The sequence below is a fragment of the Acanthochromis polyacanthus genome, chromosome 7, assembly GCF_021347895.1.
Source record: "Acanthochromis polyacanthus isolate Apoly-LR-REF ecotype Palm Island chromosome 7, KAUST_Apoly_ChrSc, whole genome shotgun sequence".
NCBI lineage: Eukaryota > Metazoa > Chordata > Actinopteri > Pomacentridae > Acanthochromis > Acanthochromis polyacanthus.
Genome location: NC_067119.1, coordinates 36,075,660 through 36,089,776, shown reverse-complemented (window position 1 = coordinate 36,089,776; position 14,117 = coordinate 36,075,660). Strand labels below are relative to the sequence as shown.

At 38.8% G+C, this 14,117-nt stretch overlaps 1 protein-coding gene across 5 annotated transcripts in view; it reads right to left on the bottom strand.

Moving 5' to 3' along the window:
• LOC110967609 (beta-1,3-galactosyl-O-glycosyl-glycoprotein beta-1,6-N-acetylglucosaminyltransferase 4-like) overlaps window positions 1-12,097 on the bottom strand; it is a 29,247-nt gene extending 17,150 nt beyond the window's left edge. For 3 of the 5 annotated variants that reach the window (XM_051950686.1, XM_051950687.1, XM_022217275.2), the window contains exons 1-3: window positions 11,879-12,097; window positions 360-598; window positions 69-221 (exon numbers count right to left, since the gene is read on the bottom strand). Coding sequence is in view for 2 of the 5 variants with exons in the window: in XM_022217275.2 (XP_022072967.1) it covers window positions 69-221; window positions 360-585 (379 nt within the window). In the remaining 3 variants the exon portion in view is untranslated. Of the gene's footprint in view, window positions 1-68; window positions 599-11,878 lie in introns of all 5 variants that reach the window. The other 2 variants (XM_051950688.1, XM_022217274.2) reach the window with 2 other exon arrangements.
• Window positions 12,098-14,117: the final 2,020 nt, after the last annotated feature.

Below are 14,117 nucleotides of genomic sequence, written 5' to 3'. Positions count from 1 at the left end.
TAGAGATTAATGCTGTCATAATCTGTGTCATTACAAGCCAAAAAACAAGTGTCAGAGCTGTGAAAAACCTGCATAATCCTCCGTGTCAACACTGATCCCATGTTGAATCAACATTCTGACTTGTGCCAGATTTTTTCTCTTGCATGCTTTGTGCAGAAGAGTCTCTCCCTTTCCATTCCTCTTGTTTAGGTTTGGAATCTTCACATAGTGCAAGACATTTGCTTTGAAGACATGTAAAATGATGTGTACAATAAATGACAAAGCATGACAAATTAGAAGGGAAGATACTTTAGATACTTTCAGTTGCCACATTAATGATGGTATACATGTTGCTTCAGGAAGTTCTAACTTATGATTACCTGATCTTGAAGACTCTCCACAGCCACCTGCTGTCGACTGGATGGAGGTGGACATCCCAGGCTCAGCTGATTTGAGCTGATTTATCTCCTTTACCATTACTTTACTGCCAAGTGGTGAATTGAAATCAGTTATGGCCATGTCCTCACTGGCCCCTCTGATTTTGGAGGCACTGACATCATGCAACATGCTTATAGAGTCATCGTCTGAATCTGAGCCGTCTGTCATCTCCAGAGTGTTGCTGGAAGAAAAATATACATAGAGGTGACAGTCACATAATGATACTTAGAAAGTCATTACAAATTATTCCAAAATATAATGTTTTGAAAGCAACAAGTTCTCAAACTAAACAACAAAGAATTGACAACCCTATGGGCCAAAGGACAACGTGAATGCCTTCTAAAACTGTCACAAAATGGATTCACAGAAATTGTCTTGCACAAAACCTATTTACTGAAACTAGTTAAAGATCATAAGCACGGTTAAATGCAAACATTAACCTGTGTCATAGTTGCACTTTTTTGACCTATCAACTCATTCCCACCTAAATGATGACAAGAGTTTATATTCACAGGATAAACCAGAGGGTTTAGTCATTTTGGGGGTATGAATGAGCGACAGAGATTGGCATTCTTCTGGTCAGGACAGGCTTTCTCTCTTTTCCAGCAGGAGAAGCTGAGACTTTATTTCTTAATTCAAAGACATATGGGATAAGCAAGGAAATGTGTGATAATTTGTCACTGTAAAGTGGCATCTCTGGTAACTCTACACACTAATGATACTTTACTACTTCTATTTCTAATTTGTTCCTCTTCCCCTCTCTGGTTTGTGCAAAGCACAGTATCCAGTTTAGTCCAGTTCAAGCAAAAATTCAGGTTGGTTGTTAATTCTGCAAAAGACACATGTAAAATAAAGTGATTTCAATGAATTTTAATGATGACTATCCCTGCTTAAAATTTAATGATTAGGAGAAATCATTGCAATTACACGTACCAGGTCTGAAGACTGATATTACTACGCATGTGCGCATGCGTGGGCGTTGCAGCAGGCGAGTGGAGACAATTAAATATTTCAGTGTAACTACTGAGTTGTTGTTTTTTTTTGTACAAAGATCAGTCTGACGTTGAGTACAATATGGCAGAAAAACGTGAGCGCTCCATGGTTTTTACAAGGCTGAAAGAAAAGAAAGAAGTTGAAAATAGTGATATGAATGCCATCATGGCAGAGCTCAGGTCGCACCGTGAAGCCTTTAAGACACTTCAGTCACAGAGTGACTCTCTCAAATCACAGATAAACGAAGTGCATAGCTCTCTAGAAAAACTTTTGGACCACAAAGTGGGACGCCTGGAGCGTCTTATTGCTGAAAATAAAGAGGAGCTGAAAGCGGAGATGGACGACAAACTACGGGAAATTCAAGACAATCTTAACATGGATGTTGGGAAACTTTCTGCTAGAATTGAACAGCTGGAAGTGAAGATGGATGAAGCTAAGTGCCCGGCCTTCGGATTCCACTCTGATGTGTCGGTTATCATTGTTGGCCTTCCGTTTATTGATGGAGAAATCCCCTTGCAAAGAGTGAAATCTTTACTGTTGGAAGGGCTACACTGTGACCCTGTACCGGAGATTGTTAATGCCGAGCGTATGAAGCCAAGAGGACGGGGGCCAGGTGTGATTAAAGTGGAGCTGCGATCCATGTTCTTCGTCGGAAACAGAGTTTGAGGGAAAGCGAAACATTTTGCCGTGTTTTCATCCACGCTGCAAAGTCACATGCAGAGAGGTTGATCAGTGACAACTTTAGAACTCTTCTCAGCGAGCTCCCGCTTGGAAAGGAGTACTTCCTGACCGGGTCAGGGAGGCTGAGGAGACGTGAGCAGAAGGAAGCAGCGGGCAGTGACAGCCGCAACAGGAGAAGCAGGGCTCGAGAGAGCCTGGAGAACTGAACGGGAGCTGCCCAACCCTCAAGAATTGACAAGGTGACTGATTCAAATGTTGATACTCTTACTGTAGCGCACTGGAATATTAACGGGTGGACTGTTTGGAACTGTGAATTGAGGAAGAAAATACTATTTGATCATAATCCTGATGTTATCTCACTTAATGAAACGCATTTAAAACATAACGATGTCATTTATTTGCAGGGTTATACTTGGTTTGGACATAATCGAATAATGTACATAAAGGCAGTAAAAGGATCCGGGGGAGTTGGTTTTCTAGTTATAAATGAGTTGTTTGAGTTCTATGAAATGAAAGTAAAGGACAAATCCATAGAAGGGATATTAGGATTGCAATTTAAGAACAGGCTTTCAGGATATTGTTTTGCAATCTTCACCTGTTATTTACCCCCAGAAGGATCAACAAGATCACTTGGTTCTCATTCTTTTTTTGGGCATTTAACTGCACAGATATACAGTTTGTCAGATGTGGATGGTGTTTATCTGTGTGGGGATTTCAACAGTCATATTGGTAATCTTGATGACAGTATAAGTGATGTAGATAACATACCTAATAGGAAGAATCTAGATAGCTTTGTGAATAACTACGGAGAAATGTTGATAGAATTCTTAGGAGATGTCAAATGCTGTGTGCTCAATGGTAGAATACGTTTGGGTAAGGACAACTTCACCTCAATCTCTATTAAAGGGAAAGCTGTGGTAGACTATATTATTGCTCAGCATGAAAGTTTAAGTAATTGTGCCATGGTCTGGGTTTTCACCCCTAGGGAGCTAATGGAGAGAGTTGGACAAGAAGGCTTCTCTCTACTAGGCTGGCTACCACCAGCCTGAATCTCAAGTGAGATACAGGCTGGGTACCTGCTATTCATTTTCTTGTAGGGGTGGAGCAGTTTAAAATTTTCCACAGCCGTTGATTGGGCGCTGCATATGTCAGTCAGTCTGGGGCAGTTGAAGCTCACAGCCAATCGTGTCACTGCTAGCCGCTGACGTAAATGCAGAGCGACGGCAGCACCACGAAAAAGAATCATTGCTGTGTTTGCTCATGTGTTTGCTTCTTTCGCCATGTCGCCGGACGATTCTTGCCGTTTATGTAAAGTAAACATGAGGGAAAGTGGACCCCGTGTTTATGCACACTCCACAGATATGTTTGTGTCAAAAACAACGCCGACCATATCAGATAGGTTAGCGATGATGGACCTGATAGTCACCCCGGAGCCGGAGCAGTCAAACAGATGCTGCCAGCGCTGCACCTCCACACTCGGTCGGCTTGAAAAAGACTTTCCTTTATTCAGGCAATGGGAAGAGAACGTCCGGTTAAGCAGCGTATCGAAAAGACAACGTGAACCCACCCCGTCCAAGACACCGAGGACTTTGAAAAAGACCTGCCCAAACCCACCGAGTCCACTAGCTTGTTCCTTCGGAAACACGACAACAAAGGTAACGCTTCTTCTCAAACAACCCATCATGCATTGCGCGTAGTCGCTTAGTGTGCGTCATCGTCTAACTGTCCCTCCCCGTCCTGTGATTGGATCCCTGACTCAGGGACAAATTCAACCCCAGGTCGCCAGACTGCCTAGTAAACGAAATGACAATGAGTGCACAGGCAGTCTGGGTATTCCCAGACTATCTCTCTACTGGGGGATAGATGTAAATTACCTGATCATTCTCTAATGTTGTTACAAATTCATGTAGGACTTCACACTGTTAAAGAAAAGCTGCATTTACCGTATGTTAAGAAAATTATAGTACAACGACGACTTCCTGAGTCATTTTTGTCCTCTAGCTACAGTAATACTGTTTTACAAAATTTTACAGAGCAACTGGTAAATATTAGGAATAATCAAAGTGATTTGAATGCTTGGTCCGATAGATTCTGTGACTATGTTTATACAGCGTTAAATATGCATGTTAAGAAACCTAACAGCCATAAAAGCTTCCGGAATTCTTATAAATCCTATTGGAATGATGATTTGCAGGCTTTATGGGATACCCTAAGAATAGCAGAGAAACGTTTTCTGAGATGTAAGAACAAAGTGTTGAGGGAAAGGTTCAAGACTGAATTTAAGGAAAAGCAAACCAAATTTGACAGAAGACTACGTATAATGAAGCGCAGTTTAAATAGAGGTCTTTCTTTGCATATTGATTACTTACAAACTCATGATCCACAAAGGTTTTGGAATGAAATTAACAAATTGGGCCCCAAGAAGCTAAGGGAGATTCCCATGGAGATAAAACTAGAGAATGGTGAATGTAGCCATGTCTTAGGAGATGTACTACAGAGTTGGGAGAAGGATTTTGCAGATTTGTTTGCTGGGAGTAATGAACCATTTGATGATGTATTTCTGAAAGAAACAACGAGGTTGAAGGAATTATTGGAATGTCAAATGAAAACTGACGGTAATAACTGTAATACATTTTTGAATGGAAAATTTTCTGTAGAAGAGGTACAAAATGTAATAGATACACACGTGGACAAAATTGTTGGTACCCCTCAGTTAAAGAAGGAAAAACCCACAATTCTCACTGAAATCACTTGAAACTCACAAAAGTAACAATAAATAAAAATTTATTGAAAATTAAATAATCAAAATCAGCCATCACTTTTGAATTGTTGATTAACATAATTATTTAAAAAAACAAACTAATGAAATAGGGCTGGACAAAAATGATGGTACCCATAACTTAATATTTTGTTGCACAACCTTTTGAGGCAATCACTGCAATTAAACGATTTCTGTATTTGTCAATGAGCGTTCTGCAGCTGTCAACAGGTATTTTGGCCCACTCCTCATGAGCAAACAGCTCCAGTTGTCTCAGGTTTGATGGGTGTCTTCTCCAAATGGCATGTTTCAGCTCCTTCCACATATGTTCAATGGGATTCAGATCTGGGCTCATAGAAGGCCACTTTAGAATAGTCCAACGCTTTTCTCTCAGCCATTCTTGGGTGTTTTTGGCTGTGTGTTTTGGATCGTTGTCCTGTTGGAAGACCCATGACCTGCGACTGAGACCAAGCTTTCTGACACTAGGCAGCACATTTCTCTCCAGAATGCCTTGATAGTCTTCAGATTTCATCGTACCTTGCACACTTTCAAGACACCCTGTGCCAGATGCAGCAAAGCAGCCCCAAAACATTACTGAGCCTCCTCCATGTTTCACCGTAGGGACAGCGTTCTTTTCTTCGTATGCTTGGTTTTTGAGTCTATGAACATAGAGTTGATGTGCCTTACCAAAAAGCTCCAGTTTGGTCTCATCTGTCCAAAGGACATTCTCCCAGAAGCTTTGTGGCTTGTCAACATGCATTTTTGCAAATTCCACTCTTGCTTTTTTATGAGTTTTTTTCAGCAGTGGTGTCCTCCTTGGTCGTCTCCCATGAAGTCCACTTTGGCTCAAACAACGACGAATGGTGCGATCTGACACTGATGTACCTTGGCCTTGGAGTTCACCTTTAATTTCTTTGGAGGTTGCTCTGGGCTCTTTGGATACAATTCCAACGATCCGTCTCTTCAATTTGTCATCAATTTTCCTCTTGCGGCCACGTCCAGAGAGGTTGGCTACTGTCCCGTGGGTCTTGAACTTCTGAATAATATGAGCCACTGTTGTCACAGGAACTTCAAGCTGTTTAGAGATGGTCTTATAGCCTTTACCTTTAAGATGTTTGTCTATAATTTTTTTCGGATGTCCTGGGACAATTCTCTCCTTCGCTTTCTGTTGTCCATGTTCAGTGTGGTACACACCTTTTCACCAAACAGCAGGGTGACTACTTGTCTCCCTTTAAATAGGCAGACTGACTGATTATGAGTTTGGAAACACCTGTGATGTCAATTAAATGACACACCTGAGTTAATCATGTCACTCTGGTCAAATAGTTTTCAATCTTTTATAGAGGTACCATCATTTTTGTCCAGCCCTATTTCATTAGTTTGTTTTTTTAAATAATTATGTTAATCAACAATTCAAAAGTGATGGCTGTTTTTGATTATTTAATTTTCATTAAATTTTTATTTATTGTTACTTTTGTGAGTTTCAAGTGATTTCAGTGAGAATTGTGGGTTTTTCCTTCTTTAACTGAGGGGTACCAACTATTTTGTCCACGTGTGTAGATGTAAATTGAAAAAAGCTACTGGAATTGATGAAATTTCCTATGAAGTTTTAAAGTCGCCGAGGTTATTCAATGTACTATATGAACTATTTCAGTTTTGTTTTGATAGTGGCACCATTCCTACACAGTGGCAGAAGTCTGTTATAAAACCTATTCCTAAATCTACTAAAAATGACCCCCAGCTGCATCTTAGCTATGGGGGTATAAGTCTAATTAGTTGTGTGTATAACTTGTATTCATCAATTTTAAATCGCAGGCTTGTAGACCAGCTTGAGAGGACAGGTGCACTTGTGGATGAGCAAAACGGATTCAGAAAATCTAGAGCTTGTATTGACCATATATTTGTACTCAGTTCCGTGATACGAGCAAGAATTAAGGAGAATAGAGCTACTTTTGCTTGTTTCATCGACTTTAGAAAGGCGTTTGATTCAATTAATAGAGAACTTCTTCAATACAGGCTTTTAAAATCTGGTGTTAATGGAAAGTTCTATTTTGCCATCAAGTCTCTTTACCAGGCTCCTGTTGCTTGCGTTCAAGTTAATGAATTTAGAACAGGGTGGTTTTCCCAACGTTTCGGTGTGAAGCAAGGAGATGTCTTGTCACCGACACTGTTTTCAATTTATGTGAATGATTTAGCTGTTCAGATCAAGGCCTCTAACTTGGGAGTTAAAGTTGGTGACCAAACCGTGGGGATATTGTTATATGCGGATGATGTAGTTCTGCTTGCCAAAAATGAAAAAAACTTGCAGAGTATGTTGAACACTGTTGTGGAACACATATTGTGGTAATCTAGGATTCCATACTTATACACAACTATACAATTCATGTGTCTGCCCAGTGTCTGACTATGCTTCTGGTGTTTGGGGCTTCCGGGAATATACAACTTGTAATATAGTGCATCTCAGAGCAATTCGATCATTTCTGGGAGTTCATGAATTTACTTCTGCGTTGGCCATTACTGGAGATATGGGATGGGAACCCCCAAACATCAGACATAAATGCCAAATGCTTCGTCTTTGGAATAGATTGGTGAAGATGTCAAATCAGAGAATCACTAAAAAGGTCTTTAATTGGGGCATCTCCAATCTTCCCCCCTGGGCATACGAGATAAAGTCTTTATTCCATCTGAACAACTCATCATTTATTTTTCATAATAGGTTATCATGTGACATCCAAGAGATGAGGAGTAATATGTTTCTAAGGTTTAGAGAAAAATGGTCTGTTGATATTTGGTATAAACCGAAGTTACGAACTTATTGCCTTATAAAAGATAGGTACAGTGTAGAACCTTATGTTAAGTATAATTTAAGTAAAAAAACAGAGATCCTTGTGTGCACAGCTACGTTCAGGAACATTACCATTAGCTTTAGAGACTGGGAGGTTTAATGCTACTCCAGAGGAGGAAAGACTTTGTTTGCTGTGTAATTTAGGTGAAGTTGAGAATGAGGTTCACTTTGTGTTTTACTGTCCTGTATATGAAGATGTAAGAGAGGTACTTTTCAGTAACATGTCCTCTGTTTATTTTGATTTCTTTTGGTTGGATGACCATGAAAAACTAGAGGTATGTTTTAGAAGAGGATTTTTTTCGTGGCAGAATTTATTTGCCAGGCCTGGGATAAAAGGCAACATATTTTGTTTAAGGATTGAGTAACAGGATATTGTGATGTTTTGGATGTATTCTGCTGCAATGCGGGCATATTGGTGTCTTGTAAACCCATGAGGGTTGGGCACATTTCTGTGCATGACACGAAAATAAAGAAATCAATCAATCATACCATGGATGCAAACAGTGGACCTATCAGATGAGCCCTAAATACACAGGCACATATATTGACATCATTTAGTCAGTCAGTTAAAGGCCCAGCTCGCTGTCAGCTACCCTTATACTAATTGATGTCAGTTTGGTGGTGACTGTGAGTTAGCCAGCCTAGAGGCTGAGGAAGAACAGAAGAGTGATAAAAATGTCAAGAGATGTTTTTGTCCAGTTTCAAAGAAAAGGAGTGGCAATACTTATAGATTAATGCCTTAGTAAAATTAATGTTCTATTCTTTTGATTGAGTATTTATGTGAAATCTGTTCGATGAAAGCACATTTAAAATTGTTTATTTAATTTCTTTATTCAGTGGGCAAAAGCTTTCAAAGTTTCGGGTCAATTTTAGCATTAACATGAAGAAAGGAGCTGTACTACTAAAATGCACACTTCAATATTTGTATCCTAAGAGTTTTCTGGGACTTCCACTATTAACTATTTTTAATCTGTTAAATGTCTAATAAACTGTATATCATAGCATAAGTAATGCACTGTGCAGAACAGCAGGTTTATACTGGCAGTGGCCATGACAACTGTATTTGTAGTGTCCTGTGCTTTGTTTCTGCAGTGGGCCTGTCAGTCCTCTGGTTCCTCAAGTCAAAGACACCAGATGTTCAGGCACTTGTTGCTAGATGGTCTACTAACCATAGTAGTTTCTAATTCTCTCTTGCTTGAGTTCCATTTTCTTGCTACTAACTGCACTCTCTGTGACCAGGACCGCTTGTACTCACTGTCACTCCAAGCCTCTCCTCAGGTAGAAGGATTTCAACATTGAAGCCTCCCTCCCCTACTCAAACCTATATCACCTCCATTGTTAGTTACAGCATGTCCTCATATGGACCTGGCCTTCTGTCTTTGCTGGATTCTGTGTTGCTATTCCAGATTATAAAATGAGTAAAAACAACGTAAAATATATTTCACCAGTTTTACATACCGACTAATTTTCATATTGTACATATTTTGATATTAAGCCAGTGAGGAATCTCCTTGACAGGACCGTAACTAACAATGAGAGAAATTACTGATCAATCTCTCAATTATTTATTAGTTTTCTTCATGAACCATTTCATCTATGAAATATGGAAAGAAGGCCTAACAAGCATACAGTCATTGTCACTGTTCACTAGAGTTCAATGAATTAAGGACCTGAGTTAAGAATAGAAAGTCCCTTCCAGTATTAATCAGTTTCTTTACAGTTGTGCATATTTTTCTTCTCATACCACAACTAAACACTGCAAATTTAGGTTGCTGCACGCCTACTTTATAACTAATAAAGAAAGTTAATTAGTTGTCGTGCCTTGAGAAAATTGTACATGCATTTGAGGTTTCCTTTTAATTATTTCCCAATATATTTTGAGTAGTATCCATCCATCCATTTTCTACACACCACCCTCTGTCGGGTCTCGAACTGGAGCCTAACCCAGCTGACTAAGGGTAAAGGCAGGATTCACCCTGGACAGGTTGCCAGTCCATCACAGGGCTTGTGCAGTATTGTGCTCAGCAGAGATGTTTTCATGGACGCATGGCGGAAGGGGTAGGTTTAATTTAGACAAACAGATGCAAACATAGGGCCTTCTCTCTCATCATGCCTCTGCACCTGTTTAAAATCTTTTTTGTTTCATAAAAATTTTTCATAACTTATACCTTGTCTGAAGTTCAACTACGAATAAAAATATAATCTATAAAATTATCTGTAATCCAAAACAATCTCTTAAAAACTGTAAGATCGTGGCTAATGTTACATCACTGGTCAGAAGATTCCATTAACTGCTTTAAATATTGTGATCCCTATCTAACTAAAACTACTGTGACGATGAAAATCATGAATAATATTGAGCTATAGTATACTGCAGAAGTGAGCACACCCCTCACCCTGTGCAATATTAAATTACTTTATATTGAATCACTTCTCATGTCTACATCTTTATGTGTGGATATATCAAAATACTGACTGGCAAGATGACTCCCGGTTTGCAGAAGCTTGGCAGAAAAGGGATATTCCAGCATGATAACAATTCGAAGCACATTGCCAAAATCACACAAGAGTTACTTATGAAGAATAAAGTTAAAACTATGACTTGGCCAAGTATCTAGTCTTACCTGAATCAAAAAAGCATCTTTGGGATACTAAATAGAAAGGCAGAGCAACACAACCTCCCCAGCAAAAAACAGAAAAGTATTCCACATGCTGAGGAGGATGAGTTTGTCTTAAAAAAGGTGAATAAAGTACTAAAAAAATATACATTTTGAATCGCATTCATGAAAGTTGTAATGACTCATGTAACCCTGACTTTATATTGTGAGCCCTGCATTTTTAATATAGTAAATCTATACTGTGAGCTTTTAATTTTACACTTGAGCAAATGCCCTACTGTTCAACTAAGAAGAAATTAAGTAAGGTGATGAAATTATTGCAGTAACATGAATTCTTTGACATCTAAGTGATATTGCACATTTCTCAAGTCTGTTGCATAATGTACCTATGTAGACCCTAAGTATGTTTGTAATAGTTAGCTAGCTATATGTGCCTAATAAAAACTTATGTCACTATATGTGACAAAACTTTTGAAGCTACAAATTTAAATAGGGTCACCATGATAAATACTTTAAATAACAAACTACTTTCCCTGTACTAGTGTACATTGAAAGCAGGCATTCTAAAACTATATTTTAAAAAATGGCAAGTTGCTGTGCTTTTCTTTTAGCTAGCACTTAAACGCCAATGACAGTTAATGCTGGGCTTCTTTGGTGTTGCTTCTGTAACACCTGTGGACCCAAACTCTGTTTCCCCACACTACCATTCAAAAGTTTGGGGTCACCCAGACAATTTCATGTTTTCCATGAAAACTCACACTTTTATCCATGTGCTAACATAACTGCACAAGAGTTTTCTAATCATCAGTTAGCCTTTCAACACCATTAGCTAACACGATGTAGCATTAGAACACAGGAGTGATGGTTGCTGGAAATGTTCCTCTGTACCCCTATGGAGATATTCCTTTAAAAATCAGTCTTTTCCAGCTAGAATAGTAATTTCCATATTAACAATGTCTAGACTGTATTTCTGATTGATTTAATGCTACCTTCATTGAAAAAAATGCCTTTCTTTCAAAAATTAGGACGTTGTTAAGTGACTCCAAATTTTTGAACGATAGTATACATCCTGAAATAACCTTCCTAAATAAGGCTAAACCTACCCTGCCTTACCTACAAGTACAAGCTAATTAAGAGGGATATATTATTCCAAAACTGCGCAATCACAGACAACAACAGATAATTGCAATGAGTTAAAGGCTTTAAAAAACCGAAGAAGAAAATATAATTTAGTTTTACTGACAGCTATTACCAGTTTCACAAGACTCGGCCTCTGGCCACCATTTTGAAAAGCTGGCCGAGTAGCGCCTGCCCGTGTTCCAGCAATAGGGCTGCTCTTTCTAAAAATATGCTAAAACTATTAACGACCACAACATGTTCAGTATAAGAAGGAGTATCATTTGAAACGTGCCTGTGGATTTTTCCTGTCATATCACAGTAACATGTCTGATATCTTATGAACCTGCAGTCTTGCCTGTGTAGAAGAAAAGGGTGAGCCGTTAAATCACGCAGACACATTTCTCTATTTCAGTTTTACGTTTTCCTACTGTAAAATCACTGTCCTACCTTCCTGTGTTGCGTGATAAAACTCCCCAGAGCAAGCTAAATAAATGGGATTGAGAATCTCAGAAAAGAACAGAGTCTCTTGCCATCTGCTGGTTACATTCTGGTAGTTGCTCTGATGACGATCTTCAGCCAGATGTTTGCTCACAAAGCGGTGACATGACCGGTGTTCAAGATTAGCTGGTGGTCCGATCAACTGGTTATATTCAGTGAGCGAGGCAGCTGTTACCATATATATATATATATATATATATATATATATATATATATATATATATATATATATATATATATATATGTTTGTATATATCTATGGCTGTTACAACCATAGACATACAACGGCAATACACAGCATAGGTGACTGTACCGGTGCCTGTTCAAAACACACAGACGTCAATAAACTGTTCCGAAATGTTCTTGTTGTCAGCTTTAACATCTCCGTTATTGCTTTGTTTGGACTCACGGGTGTTCAGTCTACCAGTAAAATACTCGGTTTAATGAGGACTTCCACCTAACGGAGTGGAAATATCGCTTCGCTGCGGTAGAGAGTGACGACCTCCATCAGATTATGTAACTGGTGACAGTCTGTGTCCTCAGTCCGACGGTCAGACAGAAACAGCAAGAGAAGTTCTAATACCGTTTTCAAAGCTTACTGCGATAAACCAGTCGGACCTGAGTTGTTCTACTTTTAAACAGATTTTAATTTAAAAAAAATGACATCATATAAACCATCTGACCACATTCTAACCAGAGATTTCACATTCCAGCCTTCAGAACGACGATATGCTTCATCTAATTTTTCCCCCGTTATTCAGGATTTATTTATTTTACTGGGGCATTGCAAGTTAATCAACATTGCATTCTATAGAATCAATGCATTGTAAATTAAATGCACTAACTTTATAGAACACAAAATTAAAGGTATTTTTTTTATTTCTAAAGACCTAGAACAATAATATAGACGAGGATATTTATTCTACAAAACCTTAACGAGCCCACCCTTGAACTATATAGCTAGCTGCTGTTTCAAACAAGATCTCAGAACTCAAGACGTGAAACAATAAAATAAGATCATCTTGCTGAATCGCTCCACGCTAAGTTCCATCTGCAGATTCCCTCTCAGACTAAAAACTGCCTCTTCACTGAACACCTTTACACTTATATATACTTATGACTACCAATAGCTGTGAATTAATGTTATTTTTTTCCCTTTGTTATTAGCTTTATTTGACAAGTAAGTAGAGAGACGGACAGAAAAGTAGGGAGAAAACCTACAGCAAAAAGTCATGAGCTGGAGTTAAACCCGGGCCGCTGCGTTGGGTTTATCTTTCTGTTTACAGATCTCCTGTTCAGTCACCTGAGATAATACCCCAGTATATGTGACGTACTGAAAGGAATTGGTGTCTTTTCTCAGTGACATGTCAGTTTAGAGTAGTCTGACACAACAAAGTTCTGCTGCTGGTTTGAACATGAATGTCCTGTGAATTTTGCTAAACTGCTGCATTTCAAATCCAATACGTTAAATACTGCTGGGCTGTTTAAGTAAAAATTTTGATGTTTGTATTTTTTAAATAAGACAGTGTAGCTACAATGTGATCTAAACCTGCCAATACTGTATCAATATATTAATGTTATACTGCAACATTCTGTTATCACCCTGCTTGGTGAACTTCTTGTTAAATAACGTGTACACCGTGTGCTGGTCTCCTGTCTGCTGCTTTAACAGGTTTTAACAGTAAACAGAGATCCCAGCTCCACTGGTTCCACAGTCTATGTTCCAACCGTGGTGACATAGTTTTTCTTTCATGTAGCCTGACAGAGCATGACTTTTAAAATGAGAACGCAGAACTTTGCCGTCTCTCCTAATCTCTCTGATGAGGAGAGACGGCATCCATCCCACTTTGGCTGGTGCAGCTCTCATTTCTAGGAATATGGCTGATTTTATTAGTACTCCTAAAGCATGACAACCCAGAGTTAAGATGCTGAGTAGTCAATAAACACTACATAGAAAAAAGGAAAACACAATGCTCAGGACATGAAGCAGTAGAAATAAATGGTTATTTAGGCTAAATGCATGTTGCAAAACAAAATACCTGGGCATTTGTAACACTTGTACATAGAAAAAAGAATTTGCAAAAAACAGAAATCCTGTGCATTTACATGTAGCGCTTGTATGTAAAAATAAAGCACAAAAATTTACAAATGAAGTACAAAGAAAAGAAGTGCATTACTCTGCCACAGC